At 29.1% G+C, this 17,089-nt stretch overlaps 2 protein-coding genes across 2 annotated transcripts; both read left to right on the forward strand.

Moving 5' to 3' along the window:
- The first annotated feature begins 2,287 nt into the window (after positions 1 to 2,287).
- LOC137813470 (putative wall-associated receptor kinase-like 16) lies at positions 2,288 to 6,549 on the forward strand. Its single transcript, XM_068615744.1, has 3 exons — positions 2,288 to 3,229; positions 3,625 to 3,798; positions 5,218 to 6,549. The coding sequence occupies exons 1-3, from the start codon at positions 2,344 to 2,346 to the stop codon at positions 6,420 to 6,422; spliced, it is 2,265 nt and encodes a 754-aa protein (XP_068471845.1). The 5' UTR covers positions 2,288 to 2,343; the 3' UTR covers positions 6,423 to 6,549.
- Positions 6,550 to 7,428: 879 nt separating this feature from the next.
- LOC137813471 (uncharacterized) lies at positions 7,429 to 12,497 on the forward strand. The gene is made up of 5 exons (XM_068615745.1): positions 7,429 to 7,825; positions 10,223 to 10,361; positions 10,673 to 10,704; positions 11,465 to 11,551; positions 12,153 to 12,497. Exons 1-5 carry the CDS (start codon positions 7,634 to 7,636, stop codon positions 12,285 to 12,287), a joined length of 585 nt encoding a protein of 194 aa, XP_068471846.1. The 5' UTR covers positions 7,429 to 7,633; the 3' UTR covers positions 12,288 to 12,497.
- The last annotated feature ends 4,592 nt before the right edge of the window (positions 12,498 to 17,089 follow it).

A 17,089-nucleotide genomic window follows, 5' to 3' on the forward strand; every position in this document is an offset into this window, starting at 1 on the left:
AATTTGCCATCAAATTTTGTATGAATATTAAATGTTAGTTAATTTTATAATTATTTATGTACTAGATCTTTAAAATTTTATTTTAAAAATATTTACTTGAGAATTCTGCTTATTATGTATGACATGTTATGTTATGCAAAAATGAATAACCCCATCAAAATTATTATTTTTTATTATTAATTTATTTTTTACCATCACAAAAATTAACATATTATATGATGATTAAAACATTATCTGTTATAAAAAAATAACACATTTTATATGATTGTTAAAATGTTATCTATCATATAAAAGTAATACTTTAATGTATTTTCTAATACGGTCATTTTATGTTGAATATAAAAAGCATGTAAAATCAATATAGAAATGTATGTTTTAACTGTTGTAAAAGTGTTTTTTCCATTAATGAGTTTCTCAATTATTTTCCCTTCCTAACTATCAATTCTCCAAGAGACATATAACTTGGTAAGGAACTATTCATTTGCTTTAAAGTTAGAGTAAATTAATTTAAACTGAACTGAAATTTAAAAAATTTCAATTAAAATAAAATATGTATCCAACTTTATTATGTTTTCATCAAAAACATATATCATGATAAGAAAAATGGCGAATATATTGACTAAGCGGTTAAGTCTCCGCCAATAATTAACAGATATAAAATTCAACATATTTAAATATGTTAATAATAAAAAGTTGCTATACAATAATAATGGAAATATTTAATTATTTGGTAACCCAGTGGATACATCAATATTTTTTTTCAGCCATCTACATGATAATTTTATGTTAAAAGGTACAATTATTAGTTATAAATATGAACCAAAGGGATACATATGTATCCTTTGTCAAAGATCAGAACAAGTCAAAAAGAATTAATCAAATAGATTTATAATATATGCAGTGTATCAACATGTCAATTTCCAATTAATATAATCATACAAAAGAATTTATCATGGAAAGATGAACATGTGTGTGATGTTTTAACTGTCATGTGTTGACATGTCAAAGTATATATTCTGATAAACCATATGAATGCCAAGTCTTTGGGTACTTTTAAAGCATGTGTGAAGTTTTTTTTTTATGTTTTCATGTCTACAATTTCTTTAATTCAACTTTCTTAAGTTTTATTAGTTTTGTATTTTTTACCTTTGGGCCACGTTTCATTCTTTGGCTATTATGTTTCTTCTCACTTTTATTTATTCTTCATCCACGTGTATGCCATGTGTAAATTTGAAAATAATAAAAATAGAAACTTCTTCTTCTTTCTTAGTGTATCTGATCTCCTTTATTACCGATAGCTCCTTCTTCTTATTCTGTACTCTGCCACTGCCACAACTATGGTGAAAAAATCATTAAACTTTATAAAACCTTAATAAAGTGAGGCTGCATTTCACTTCCATATTGTTTTTATAACTAATATTTGATCACGTTCTAATTAGTTTCTAAAATTTTAATTATCAAACTTTAAAATTAAAATAATTGATAGTTATCTTGTTAACTAATAGATATTAATTTAAAAATTATTTATTAATAATAGAAAAATTTAAATATTAATATTTTTTTTAATTTTTAAAATAGTATTCAATTTAGTCAATATATTAATTAATTATATTTTGTTTCTATTTGATGATTTTTTAATAGTGTTTATGATTAATCATCTTCTCCATTATATTTTTTTTCTAGTTATCACAATGCTCTCACAAGAACTTGATAGTTATGATCAAAACGACAAAGACAATAATAATAATTCAACCTCACTTCCTCACACATTTACCAAACATAACCCTCAAAGAGGACTTAGATGATAAAAAAATAAGAGTACTTTTGGCACGACTTCTCATAAATAAATTATTCCCTTAATGTAATAGTATTAATTTTCAATTTTAATTTTAATTTCAATTCCTAATTTACCTCTTATTTTTTTATAAATACATAAATAATCAAAACAATAAAATAAACACAAAGTAATCAAACAAAAAAAATATATAAATACATAAAATAAACAATTTAACTTTCATGTTAAGGTTAATCAGAAAATATTTATATAAACACATGCCCTTCCAAACTTCCTCATTTAAAAGAAAAAAATTACAAACAATAATGAAGCACCATGTTGCCCCTCATAAATACCAACAACAAAACTCATTCTTTCCTAAATTTTTATTTTTAATTTAGGATTAATTAGTTTTATGCTTTTTATAATGTAAGATAAATTTTATTTTATTTTTTCTTTTGAAATGATTATAGCCCTAAGGTATTACTTTAGTCTATGAAAGAGCTGGCCCGGTCAATCTATATTCCTCTCTTAGCTATAAATTGGATCGAAAGTGGTATTGAGCACATATGGCAACAATGAGATTGAAGGACACGCAAAAGCAACTGACCAGACTGACCGTGTTATTACTGATGGCTTTAGCAGCAGCCAGCCAAGCCCTGCCCGGCTGCCCGGACTCCTGCGGAAATGTTTCAATTCCGTATCCGTTTGGCATCGGCCATTCATCCACCGATAAAAAAAACTGTTTTCTTGAGGATCCTTTGGAGCTTACATGCACAGACTCAGCCTTATTTCAGGGTAACGTCCAAATTCTCAACATAAGCCTCGCCGGTAAAATGGACGTGCTCACCTTCATCGCCGGCGTTTGCAAAAACGATTCGCTTGGTAGAGTACAAACACACGGTAACGAACCCACTCTCAGCACACCGGCTTTCATAATTTCTAGTGAGGACAACAAGTTCGTAAGCGTAGGCTGCGACACTTACGGCTATCTCAACAGTTTCCACAACGGCACAGAATCTTCAACGGGGTGCTTGACCAGATGCAACAGCTTAGACAGCGTTGAAAGCATGCAGAGAAGCGGAAACTGTACGGGCATAGGGTGTTGCCAGGTCGACATTCCTCCTGGGATGAAGAATATTAGCTTGCAAGCATACAGCTTCAACAATTTCAACTCCACTTCCGATTTCAACCAGTGCGGCTTCTCCTTTGTGGTCAAAAATGGCAACTACACTTTCTCCCTCGATCATTTGAAGAGCATCCCGTTCGATAAGGCACTCATGGTCATCGATTGGAGTGTAGGAAACGACACGTGCGACGCTTCCATGGATACAGCAGATTATGCATGCAAGAGTGATAATAGCTATTGCGAGAATTCGCCCTATGAATATGGTTACCGATGCAAATGTAATCCAGGCTTTGAGGGAAGCGCATACCTTCTCCATGGTTGCCAAGGTAATTGATTCATTTATTAGTTCATTATGCTAACATTAATTCTACATTCTGACAAATTTAAGTAGAAATTGGACTAAAATTAACTTGCAAATTTTTCTCAACCTATATCGTAATCAACCCAAATGATTCATTCGAATATGCTAATTTTTAATACTACAACGTCACGTCACGGTGTTCAACCAGCCGGCCGTTGAAATATATATAGCATGATGTGGGCTGACTTATAAGTCTGTTTAGAAATTTGATGAATGACACAATAATGGTTATTCCAGTTATATTATAATTAGAATCAAACGAAAGGTACTCATTAGTTTAAGCAATTTTTTTCCTAGAAAATGGATTAGGGAGTTTCTTACGGCGTGCTTTTGAACTGGTCATTTATGTGGCCTTTGTAGACTTTCCGGAGTGTACAAGGAATAAACACAATTGCGATAGTGAAGATCATTGTATAGAAACTTCTGGCTCTTTTGAATGTTTCTGTCCTGACGGACTAATCGGAAATGGGACAAAAGAAGGCGGAGGATGCCACCCAAAGCAGAAGGCTGATCCATTTATCAAGATCGTCATTGGTAACCAAATTATATTTTCGTTTCAGTTTTCTTTTTCTTCCCTTAAGCCACTAATATTTTAATTGCACAAGCCTGCTGATCTTTTCACAATCTAATTTTTTAATATAACTCTATAATTACTAATTTTTTTCATTTTCTATTCAATAATCTAATTAAAAAAAATTAATAAAATAAGTTTCACTAGTGTAAAAATCTCATAAAAAATAATTTAATTTTTTAAGGACATTAGACACTGATTTTATAACCATTGTTTATGAGTAAGTCATTTATAGTTTTGACTTATAGACTACGACTATGAACTATAGTCTATTAATGTCACTATAGACAACCATTGTTTTAGTAACCAATGCATATTTCTTGTATAATATAATTGCTTAATAGGTTAGAGAAGGGAATAAGTCACGATTATTACAACCGCGTCTATATCCTTTTCTTGCATGATCTCTTCCTTATACTATTTTGTAGTCAAAACCGTAATTTATGGACCACTATAGGCAATGATTTTTTTCATAATCAGCGCCTATAGTAACTCATAAACTACAATTATGATGATTTTTTTTAGTTCAATTTGTTTTATGCATTTTCTCCTCTTAATCAATCTCTTCATTTAAAAAAACTTATCCAGATATGCAATAATATTTTAAACAACCAGATACACATTTTTCAAAACAATCAAATCATATATATATATATATATATATAAATGATTCACATCCACCAATATATGTTCCTATTTACTCTTATCTATAAATCTATATATTATTCATTAACTATCCTAGAGTTATAGAATCTAATGAAGTATGTGGTCTAAGCATTCCTCACATAATCCATTGCTTCTGAATTTAATTGTTCAGCATAATACTGCAACATAAAATACGTTTTAATTAGTGTTATAATATAAACAATAACTTAAATATTGTTATGTGCTTCGAACTTCCTTTAATGTTAAGTCTTATAACGGTAGTCATGCATTGCATAACATTGTAAATACACTCATATCCTCTTGATTATTTATTACACTACAATTCAATATTAATTAATTGTTAATATTAATATTTTGACAAACAATAAAAAAAAAGACCAAAAATTGCAAATTTGTAGGTTCAACATGTCAGCTTTTGACAATTTGCATAATCAACTTAAAACCTTTAAGTCTACTATATCCACGCTATGTCCTCATTAAAAAAAGACTTGTTATAAAAAAATATAAAACAAACACTTAGTTAACAATATATTAGTAGTTTAATTGTTTTTACTTAATATGAATATATATATATATATATATTATTAAATTATTAAAGTGAATGATAAAGTAATTTTTTTAATGATATCAAACCATTATATTTTATAAAAAAAGTAGGGTTGTATCACTATCGTATTTTATAATTACTTTATTCATATTCATATTTTTGGTAACAGGTGCAGGTGTAGGATTAATTGCTCTGTTTATAGGGGTTTCTTGGCTATACTTGATACACCAGAAAAGGAAAGTCCTTAAATTAAAAGAAAAGTTCTTTCAGCAGAATGGAGGCATCATTCTGAGACAACAACTCTCCACTAGGGAAGACTCATCTCAGTCCACTACAATTTTCAGTGCAGAGCAACTTAAGAAAGCCACCAACAATTTTGATGAGAGCTTAATCATAGGTAAAGGAGGTTATGGTACAGTTTTCAAAGGACTTCTCTCAAATAACAAAGTTGTTGCTATCAAAAAGTCCAAAATAGTGGATCAGAGCCAGGTGGAGCAATTCATTAATGAGGTCATTATACTCTCACAAATTAATCACAGGAATGTGGTCAAACTCTTGGGATGTTGCCTAGAGACAGAAGTTCCCTTACTAGTTTATGAATTTGTTAACAATGGTACCCTTTTTGATTATTTACATAATCAAGGACGGGTGGTGAATGTGTCTTGGAAAACGCGTCTAAGAATAGCTACAGAGACAGCTGCAGCTCTGTCATATCTACACTCAGCAGCTTCCATACCCATCATCCACAGAGATGTGAAGACTGCAAACATACTCTTGGATGAAACTTACACTGCCAAAGTGTCTGACTTTGGAGCTTCAAGATTGGTTCCTCTTGACCAAACTGAAATAGCCACAATTGTGCAAGGAACCTTTGGGTATTTAGACCCAGAGTACATGCAATCAAGCCAGTTGACTGAAAAGAGTGATGTCTATAGCTTTGGGGTAGTGCTTGTAGAACTGCTAACAGGGGAGAAGCCTTTCTGTTTTGACAGGGCAGAAGAGAAACGAAGTCTCACGGTTCACTTTCTATGTAGCTTGAAAGAGGATCGTCTATTTGATGTTCTTCAGGTGGGTATTTTGGATGAAGAAAACAAGCAGGAGCTTATGGAGGTTGCTATTCTTGCTGCTAGGTGCCTGAGACTTACAAGTGAGGAAAGACCTAGCATGAAGGAAGTGGCAATGGAATTAGAAGGAATAAAGCTTACAGAGAAACACCCTTGGATCAATACAGGCAAAAACTTTGAGGAAGGTCAATACTTGCTTCATGAGGTACAAAGCTCTAATGAACATGGTGATAGTAGTAGTGCCCAACAAAATACTGGATATGATAGCTTGAGAACACTTGAATTAATTGACTTTGATAATGGAAGATGATCAACACTCACGACACAACAACATGCATTTCCACTTCTGTTTATTTCAATCATTATTTCATGTACTTAGCATGGTTATAATTCGAACAATGAATTTTGTTTGATATTTTTTGTAACATATTTCTACTTTTGCCCATTTTGTTGACTCCTTTTAACATCTTTGCTGCCATGTTTTATTTACTTTTATATGCAAGAGAGAAAAAAAAAGTAAAACGTAATTTTGATTTATATTGTTTCTGAAATTGCTTACAAATGTATTAGTAGTTACATCATAAAATATATATATATATATATATATATATATATATATATATATATATATATATATTCGCATAGTATGAAGTTAGCTTAAATTATGCATTTATCATTTGAATATATCTATGTTATGCTAAACATAAAAATAAGATTACACCATATCATATCATTTATCATACGAAACACTTGCATCTTACCTAATTAGTTATTGAACGAAATTAATGTGTCACAATCGAAACATGACTATGTTTTATACTTATTTATTTTTAGTATTTAATAAAAATCTTAAAGTGTTGAACTTGTGCTCACAATTACATAATCAAAATAAAAAATTACCTTTCAATCTGTATTGTATAATCTATAATAAATTTTACGTTTCGACTTGACAAATCTAGAATAACAAATTTACTTCAAATATTTGTTTATACACTGCACCATCCAAAATTTATCATTTAGTTTTGGATTATATAATTCATAACAAATTTTTTGAAATATTTAATCGTAAAAACTTTCAAACTACCTAATATAAATATTACTCAGAAACTAGTAACAAATTAACTTTTACTCGAAAATGTTTAAAAAAACACATCCAATGCTTACCAATCAAATACCTAATTTCATGCTATCCAAAACCTTTATCTTCAACAATTGTTAAAACTTTGACGTTTTGTGGAGAAGAAATACAAAAATGTAGTTGCGAGAGCTTTTAAAAGATACAAACTACAAAGAGCAAAATATGTGTGTCAAAAAAAGATAGGTGTAGGAAGAAATAATGTAGTGCAAAAAGTAATTGTCCATTGAGAAATACGAAGGCCCGTGAAGAAGAACACAGAAGAGGAAAAAGGGAAATTATGAGAATATGGTAGAAGAGAGCAGAAACCGTATTCGTTCGACACGCATAAACATACACATGAACTCGCAGAACCAAAAACGTTGAAGAAGGAGGTGGCAGTGGAAATGAAAGTGACTTGGAAGAACAACAAGAACAAGAAACGTTGTTTACCCACGTTGTCTCACTTCACTGACCTTCCCTTTGAGCATCACGACGAACCCCATTCACAAGATGGCGTGCCTATTCCCGATCCTGACCAATCTCGCGCTGCACAATTGGCGAATGAATTTCAAGCTCAAGGAGACAAGCTCGCTATGGTATGTTAAGGCTCTGTTGTTTATTATTTATTTTGTAGAAGGGAAAGGTAGACTAAGTTAAATTATAGTTGTGAAAGCTGCGTACAAGAAATTGGGGTGGGAAAATATGACTACATTTGAATCGTTTTTCTGAACTTTTATCAATTTAATGAGACAAGGGTCGCTGAATTTGTGATTTATATTGAAAATTCATGTTTTTTTCCCACTCTGAACCTGAATATTGAGGCTGAAAGTTTTATACTAATAGTTTTTTTAAGAGTTCAATTACTACTATACCTTAAGCACTTCTTTTGTGGTTTTTTCCCAGTACACTGGGATCCTAAACACCTTTATACTTTCAAGTGAAAACCAATCAGAAGTCACATTTAGTATGATGTAAAAAAATTTACATACGTAATGGTTTGTGATGCGTGTTTAGATGACTGTAAAGTTGTATTACCTTGTAATTGTGTAAGTTGTTTTCCCTTTTCTTAATAAGTTTGTGTAGTCTAAGGATTTTGACAAAGACTTTATAATTCTAAATTTTTTCGAAGTAGTCTCTCTCTGGCTGGCAACAGATTAAATTTTGTTAATCTATATGGTCATATTAATGGCTTTGATAAACTACAGGACTCTATTTAACGGATAGAAGAAACTGTTTTATCCACCATTCTCCGTAAACACGAATTGAGAGAATGTAAAAAATATCTTATTTGGTGAAAAGCATTTTTGAATATTTGTTGAAAACTATCCCAACCTTTTTAGTAGTCGCTCCTTGGTTAGTGTACCATACTACCGTCATAAAGCTATCAGCAAACTCATAGCCTCCATGCTTTGTCTCCATCTGAGCTTTAAAATAGATCCTGTAGTTTAGTTAATGTTAATGATGGTTAGAATACAGTGACCTTTTAAAAAAAATGAAATGTATAAGGATTCTTTTAAAAACATTAACTATGGGTGGCTATTTGGAAGACTTTAAATGTTTTTATAGCAATCATAATTAGAGAATCAGAGTGTGAAAATCTTGCCTGCAGTCTCCCTTATATATCTTGCAATTCCTTCTCATTTCATGTCAACCTTATTATTTGTCCTAGTTTTTTTTTACAATTTATACAAGTATAAGCTACATGGAAACTTGTTAGATCTTGTCTGGGTAATATTTTTTATGAGAACTTATAACAGATGCAAATAACTAAGCAATATGAGCTAAACTTTTTTATAAGTTAAAATTAGCTCATGCAAAAGTGAAAATAAGTTTTTAAAAAAGTTAATTAAGAGAAAATTTATAAAAGTTGAAGTGTATAAGTTGATTTTAGCTTATTAGAGAAGCTTAATTCATTTCACTTTGTGTTCTTCTTATAATTGCTTATTGAGAAGATCATCCAAACAAGACCTTTGTCTGTTTAAGTCTGTGATTTTGAGATTTTGCTATGATAAGTTTAGCTCTAAATTCCAATTTGATTAGTGATTTTTTTTTTTCATGCTGTTTCTAGATTAAGCTAGCCTATCTGGAATAAAGTTTGTTTGAAGTAAATTACAGTCGCAATTCATAATCAAGTTATTGTTGATGAGTATTCCTTTTGCAAGTTACTGGCATTTCAGCTATATGGACATAATTATGGTGGCAGTCTCTTAGACATACTTACAGTTGGGAGTAGCATTTTCTCGGTTCATCTAGACAACTGCACTTTAAGATTATTTTGGCTCCACAATTAATGACCCGAAAATTTATACAGAATTTGGTCACTTTATGCATTCAATAGATTGTTGATAGTTAAAAGGATAAATAAGACAGGTTCTTTTGTTGTGTATCAATTTTATTTCCCGCAGGCTTCATTGCAATTTGGCACATATGACATATATCTACATATTTTAATCTTGAAACTGTAATGAAGCTGAAAGTGAAAAACGTTGGTTATTGCTTCATAGAACTATCAATAATCAACACACAATGTATGAAGTTGGAAGAATAGTAAGCAATAACAGTAACTTAAGGATATGACAGGGAAGAACAAAAAGAGTCCAAGAAGAATGATGGGAAATGACCCTCATACCAATAATCCCCCCTTCGTTATTCTCTTTCTCTTAGAGTATCAGCACACAAAATCTCTCAATTATGAATTTGTTAGCCTCTTCCTCAGGCTCCTTCTCTCGTCCAGGATTCCCAGATCTCCTCCAACAGTTTTGATCCTTCTTGTCCTAATTCTCTAGCCATGTGTGCATTCTGACTAGGCAGCTTCTTTGCAGAATCCTATATATGTGATTTATTTATTATGATTCTTTTTTCTTAAATTTCAATTATATATGGGTTTATAGGCCATGTTCTTGCCAACAAATTTTAAAATTTGGCGTCTTGTGATGTTTTATCTCTTTGTCAATGCCTGTGTTTTGTGGTTAATTCCATATTTATTCTTCCAGGATGGGAAGTACCAGGAAGCACTAAGTAAATGGGAAGCTGCTCTTGCGTTGGCACCTGATGTTCCAATTTTGCATGAACAGAAAGCCCAAATTTTACTAGAAATTGGAGACACTTGGAATGCTTTAAAGGCTGCAACTCGTGCGTCTGAAAACTTGATTTTTTTTAATCTTGTGTATTTAATCTAATGAAATTTTAAATTACTAAATTAAGTTTAACAATTGAACTGTTTCCTGAGGTGTGATTTGAATATAGCAAGTCCTTGTTTTTTTGGTGAGAAATGTAGAAAAATCATCTTTCCCATATGAACTTTATATTATGCAATTTAGTATATATTTAATTCTGCAAAGTAAAACATTTATTTGGGGTTTTGCTTCTGCTGATTGTATATAACTTAAACTGTTAGTGGTTAAGTGCTTGAAATTTGAGAATCTATGCCCTCTACTTGACAGGAGCGACTGAATTGGACCCATCATGGGCTGAGGTATGATACTATTTTATTTGAATTCACCATTAAACATTGTGACTTTTGCAATATTTCTTTCTACTAATAAAATTTATCTACATAATTCTGTGCTGCAATTTTGTTTTGTTTCAGTTAGTAATTATGCCTAAATTATAATCAAGTTTAACAACAGATGAGAGAAATTTGAAAGATTCTCTTCAGGAAGTTCTTAAACTCAGAAAAGCTTTGACCTGTGTGTATGTGATATATTCCATGCATATAATTGATATTTCCTCATTTTGATCTCCAATTACAGGTTGCAATTATAGGCTGGTTGTCTTATTTTGTTTGTTAAATCCAAAGAACTAGTAGTATGAATATATATATTTGAAATTCAGTATCATTGTCACCTGACACATTTGTTCTTGTAATGTATATGCTTAAGTGATGAGTGTGGTCACTGGTCAGTACTGTAAAGGAATCAGCATTGAAAATCTAAGTATAAGATCTAGAACCTTATTAGATTTTTCTTGATTTTGAGATAAAATGCTCTAACTTTTTGTGAATGCTTTGTTGACTAACCTTCTTGGATTTTAGGTTGGCTTCTGTCCTGTCTATGTTGGATTTCGTACATGATCACTGTATCAAATTCTTTGCGAATTGTATTTGTAGGACTTATAGTCTAAACTAAAAAATATGCCGAAGTTTGATTTTGAATCACTGATAATCATGCCTACTAGCTAAGCTAGTACCTTTCAGTTTCTAATTAATGCATGCATTTCAATCTTGATTCTTCCAGGCATGGGTCACACTTGGCAGAACACAACTGAATTTTGGTGAGCCAGATAATGCTATTGAGAGCTTTGATCGAGCTTTAGCTCTCAAGGTTGGTAATTGTTTAAGCAAGCGATTTTCTTTCCTTTTTTATTTGTATGAATTTATTTCATTGTAATTTAATTTCCTTATAACAGCAAAGTTATAACCAATAAATATTAGGATAATCTCCCAATATACGTGCATACATGTGTACGCCTTGAACTCATTGTCAGAATAATATTCGGTTCTTAATTTTTTTTTATAGTGTCTTCATGGTGCTTGCATGTTTGTTGGGTTAGATAATCCAGCACTGACCTTGGATTTATATTGATAAATTCAAGAACCAGTTGATTGACTTTCTATAATTGGCATTCAAATATAATGGTTAAATAAAGTGGTAAACACTTCTACAAATCAAGCATTCACTAAAACACACTTTGGAGCTGTAGTATTTGGAGAAACTTTTCAGTTATTGATCACAACTTCAATATTTTAATTAGCAGAACTAAATGAGAATTGTCATTTCAATTTAATTTTGGGTCTTAGGTTTTTGTGGAAAGTTGGGATCTTGCTTGGTATATATGCATGTTCTCTTCTGAAGCTTAAGCTGAATCACCAAGGATATTCATCCAGTTTTAGATGGATACTGAACAAAGTTTATTATTGTGCAGCCTGATTATGAGGAAGCTAAAGATGATAGGAAAACCTCTTTACATCTTGTAAAGAAGAGAAAGCAGCTTCATTCATCTGGCCTGAGTGCTACTCAAAATCGTTATGTGGTGGGTGAAAAGGATGAAAGCCAGTGATATAAACAAGGGCCAAAATTATCTGAATATTCCAATGTTATATTTAGTTATCCAAGTTGCTGTAGATATAGAAATTTTCAGTATGTATACTTTTCAGTAGCTCAATGCTCAAAAAAGTTCATTGGGAAGTAAGGGTGACACAATAGTTATGTTAATGTGATATTGCAATTCTCATGACAATTTCTCATGAGAAAAGACTCTCTTTCGCCACTCATAGTTTCCTTTTGCATTTCCATGTGAGAAAAAGTCTAAATGGCATATGGATAAAAAATACTGTCAATTTTGTAATATAAAAATATATTCTGGATTAGGCAAATTTATAAATATAATTTGAATTTTAGAATCTAAAAATATATTCTGAATTATGTAATTCAGAAATGATTTATGAATTTTTAGAATATTTCATGCAAATAGTTCACACCAATAAATTTTATAAAATAAACATTTCTTTATTTTTAATTCACCACAATCTCTTTCTTAAAAAGATATTATCACATATTATCACAAACAATCACATGCATTATAATAGATTTTGCATCATGTCTACAAAATTTTGACAACAAAATGGTTAAAATTCAAATATCTTCATATTTAAATCAGCCATAAATTTTTTTATAAAAAAACAACGAATAAAATATTTGGACATCTATAGATTCTTTTCAGACGTTAAATGGCTTAATATCCTACTAAATAGTCTAATGAAGATAAGTAAATCTACGTAACAAATTTTATAAGATATATTAGGACTTATAACAATGTTTTTTCATGTACAATGAAAGTAAAAACGTTTAACAGTTTGTACTATTAACGTTAGACAGTTTTATAATGTTAAATATATTAGATGATCTCACAGTTTTAAATATGTTAAATAATCTTATAAACATATTAAATATTTTACCAACGGTTCAACACTCCAGGTGAACTCATTTTTGTTTTTATATTAGTGTCTTCGTTCTCACATAGATGCTTTAACATATCAGGACCTTTCTAAATTCAGTTATTTTATTTTGAAAGTGGTTGGTGATGTCTTCCTTCTCACAAATATTTCAACATATCATGACCTTTCTAAATTTAGTTATTTTATTCGGAAAGTGTTTTCTAATGATCATTAAAAAATATAGTTGCGAAACTTGTAGTGACTTTAACAATTTTTTAAACAAAGAATCGCTTCAACATTTTAATTAAAGTCAATTCTAGAAAATTTTTAAAATACAAAACATTAATGGAGCTTTCAAAAAAAATCTTTTCAATAATATGTTTCTGATTCAATTAAATCAATTTGATTTATAACTGTTTGGAAAGTTTTATAAATATAACATTACCAAAGATTTTGAAAAACATAAGTTTTTCAAAATAATGATTTTGATTTAATTATTTTCGTCTGCTTTGATTTTTATATATTTTGAATGTATTTAATTTTTTTTCCAAAAGGAGTTTCATAGGTCAATGTCACGAAAACCAATCATACTAGAAGTTTTCTTTTAGAATGTCTACTACAAAAATATGAAGTGTTAGATTTGAATGTGATAAGAATAAAAAGTGAAACGTAACTATGATTTGGTCGACCCTCTCTACTATAAATTGAGGTGTTTGTCTTATGAAAAGATAGATTAAATATATGAGTGTTATGTTGTCAAATTACAAGCTTATGCTCTCTATTGGCTAGCCTCTTTAGGATAGACGCCTTTGATCTCTTTTCACCATTCTCCAAGTGATTTGGCCTCACCAATCACTCTCCCCACATCTCACGGAAACTCCAAGGAAACCATGGCTCCAATGGAGGTCTCCTTGACTCGTATCCTTCACTTGCTTACGCCAAATCCATCCTATTTGCAAGGAAATTCAAACCGGATGAAGAGGACGCTATCATTTGGTATCTAGATCTTTGATTCATCAAGAGCTAATTATATTCTTCTTCTAATTTCTTTTTCTTGGTTTCGTGTTGTTCATTTATATTCTTGATTGTTTTGAATTGTTTCTATTCATTTTTCTTACTGTTTTTATGGTGTTGTTTTTCAATTTTATTTGGTTCAAATGTGTTGTGTTCTTGAACCATCCATATGAAATTTTTTTATGGTGTTGTTTTTCAATTTTATTTGGTTCAAATGTGTTGTGTTCTTGAACCATCCATATGAAATTTTTTTAGGCTTCCATTGAGTAAATAGTGTGTGCTTTTACATTTGCTTGAGTCTTATTTCAATTTTATTCAGTGCAAGTTGTTTTAATTTGAGTCATTTTAATTTTGACTTTGAGTTCAAGTAATGTCTAGTCATGTGCCTCCAAACTGTTATGAATTATATGTAGTACTTATTTTAATTGTTTAGGTTGTTTGTTCTAATTTGAGTTTTACCTCTAATCTGAATTTGGATTTTGGTGCATTTTAATTTTTACATCATTGAGTTCTATACTTGTTCTTAGTTCCATATAATTTTTGGTTTCATTAATTTCTATTATGTCGTGAAATCTGTTTTCTGAATTCAATTAGGATTCCTTTATTTTTTAATACACATGTAAAAAAAATAAATAAAATTTATAACTTTTAAAAACTTAAAAAATTATGAATGACGAGTTTTATACAAAATTAAAAAAGAGAAAAGATCATTTGAAGATAAATTATGTTTTCTTTTTTTAATGTCAGGAAAGGTAAAAGATATTTGAAATATTAATTTTTATTTAGTTTCCCAACAAGAATTCATTATTGCAAAATCATAATATTTTAAATGAGTGTTTTCTTCTTTTTAGAACATAAATTTAAAAATTGATGTTTAAAAAATAGGAAACGTAAGTTTATACTTCATATTAATAAATATAAATACACATGATTATAGTGAAAATAAAAAATATGGATAAACATAATAATAATAATAACATTTTTTATTCATAATATACTATAAGTTTATATTATTAATATAATATATTAAATATAAATATATATATATATATATATATAAAATATATATAAAATGCATATGCACGAACGAGAGAGTGATGCATTTCTACTAGTTTTTATAAAATAAATTGGTTTAGAAATAATTTTTGAAAAAATAAAATGAGAGTTGTTTCAATTCATTTTTCTTACCTTTTTATGGTGTTGTTTTTCAATCGGTTCAAATGTGTTCTATTATTGAACCATCCATATAAAATGTTTTTAGGTTTCCATTAAGTAAATAGTGTGTTTTTACATTTGTTTGAGTCTTATTTCAATTTTAATCAGTGCAAGTTGTTTTAATTTGAGTCATTTTAATTTTGACTTTAAGTTCAAGTAATATCTAGTTATATAGTTATATATCTTCAAAATTATTATCAATTCTGTGTAGTACTTATTTTAATTGTTTTGGTTGTTTGTTTTAATTTGAGTTTTGGTGCATTTTAATTTTTACATCATTGAATTTTATACTTTTTCTTAGTTCCATACAATTTTTGCTTTCATCAATTTTTATTACGTTTTGAGTTGTGAAATCTGTTTTTGAATTCAATTAGGATTTCTCTATTTTTTAAATAAGCATGTAAAAAAATAATAAATAAAATTTATAATTTTTAAAAACTTCAAAAATTATGAATGACGAGTTTTATACATAATTATAAATAATCATTTAAATTATGTTTTTTACTTAAGTAATATATTATAATTTAATTAATAAAAATATTTGTTAAGAATAATTTTATTTATTTTTTAATGTTAAAAAAGGTGAAAAATATATGAAATATAATTTTTATTTAATCTCAAAAAAAAATTATTATTGCAAAATCATAATATTTCAAATGAATGTTTTCTCCTTTTTAAAATATATGTATATAGCGAAATTGATTACAGATAAGTTTGCACTTCATTTCAATAAATATATATAAATAAATGTGAATATACATAATAATAATAATAATAATAATAATAATATTTTTTATTTATAATATATTGTAAATTTATATTATTAATATAAGTGTATTAATTATAATATTTATTTGAGTTTTAATTTTAAATATAAATACATATAAATAAAAAAAATACGATACACAGAAAGAGAATAGCTGATCTTTATAAAATAAATTGGTTTAGAAATAGTTTTTTGAGAAAATAAAATGACAGTTGTTTTGCATATATAATTAAACACCTACAGTAGCCTAGTAGACCTTTTGATTACTGTGTTCTGTAGCCTTTACTTCTAACTTCACAATTCTATCTTTTCACTTTATCCCCTGTGTAATGTTGTATCATCTTCTGATAACATCTGAAAAAATATATTTTTTAATACAATAACAATAATACATATATTCAATAGATTATATAAGTGAAAATTTCTTTAATTTACATATTTTTGTTTAAACATATAGGAAAGATTATAATTATTCTAAAAATTAATTTGTTTACACCTTAATGGACATGTTAAATCTATCTGTACTTAGTGAAAAAAAGTAGGAAAAGGATAATTTAAAGGATAGTAAAAAAACACTAAAAGTAATAGTCAAAACAATTTCTTAAAAGATATAACTATATTTTTACAATAACTTTCTGTGCTTATAAAATTACTGACATAATATAATAACAATATTAGAAAAATGTCAAATCAAATCAAATGAAGTGAATAGAAGAGCAATGATAAGGATAGGTACAAAGCAGATAGGTTAGCAGTGTTTACAGTGCAATCCCCTTATTGTGTGTTTCAAAAAATATTTTCCTTCAGGTCTACTTTTATGTTCCTCTGCTCAGCTTAGGAAACAACTACACCCTTTACACCTTCTTCTCTATTTCCAGTCCATTATGTTGCTCTGCATACTCTACTTTCCTTCCACTAGTGCTGCAAGTT

Source organism: Phaseolus vulgaris, chromosome 1 (genome assembly GCF_000499845.2).
Source record: "Phaseolus vulgaris cultivar G19833 chromosome 1, P. vulgaris v2.0, whole genome shotgun sequence".
Lineage (NCBI taxonomy): Eukaryota > Viridiplantae > Streptophyta > Magnoliopsida > Fabales > Fabaceae > Phaseolus > Phaseolus vulgaris.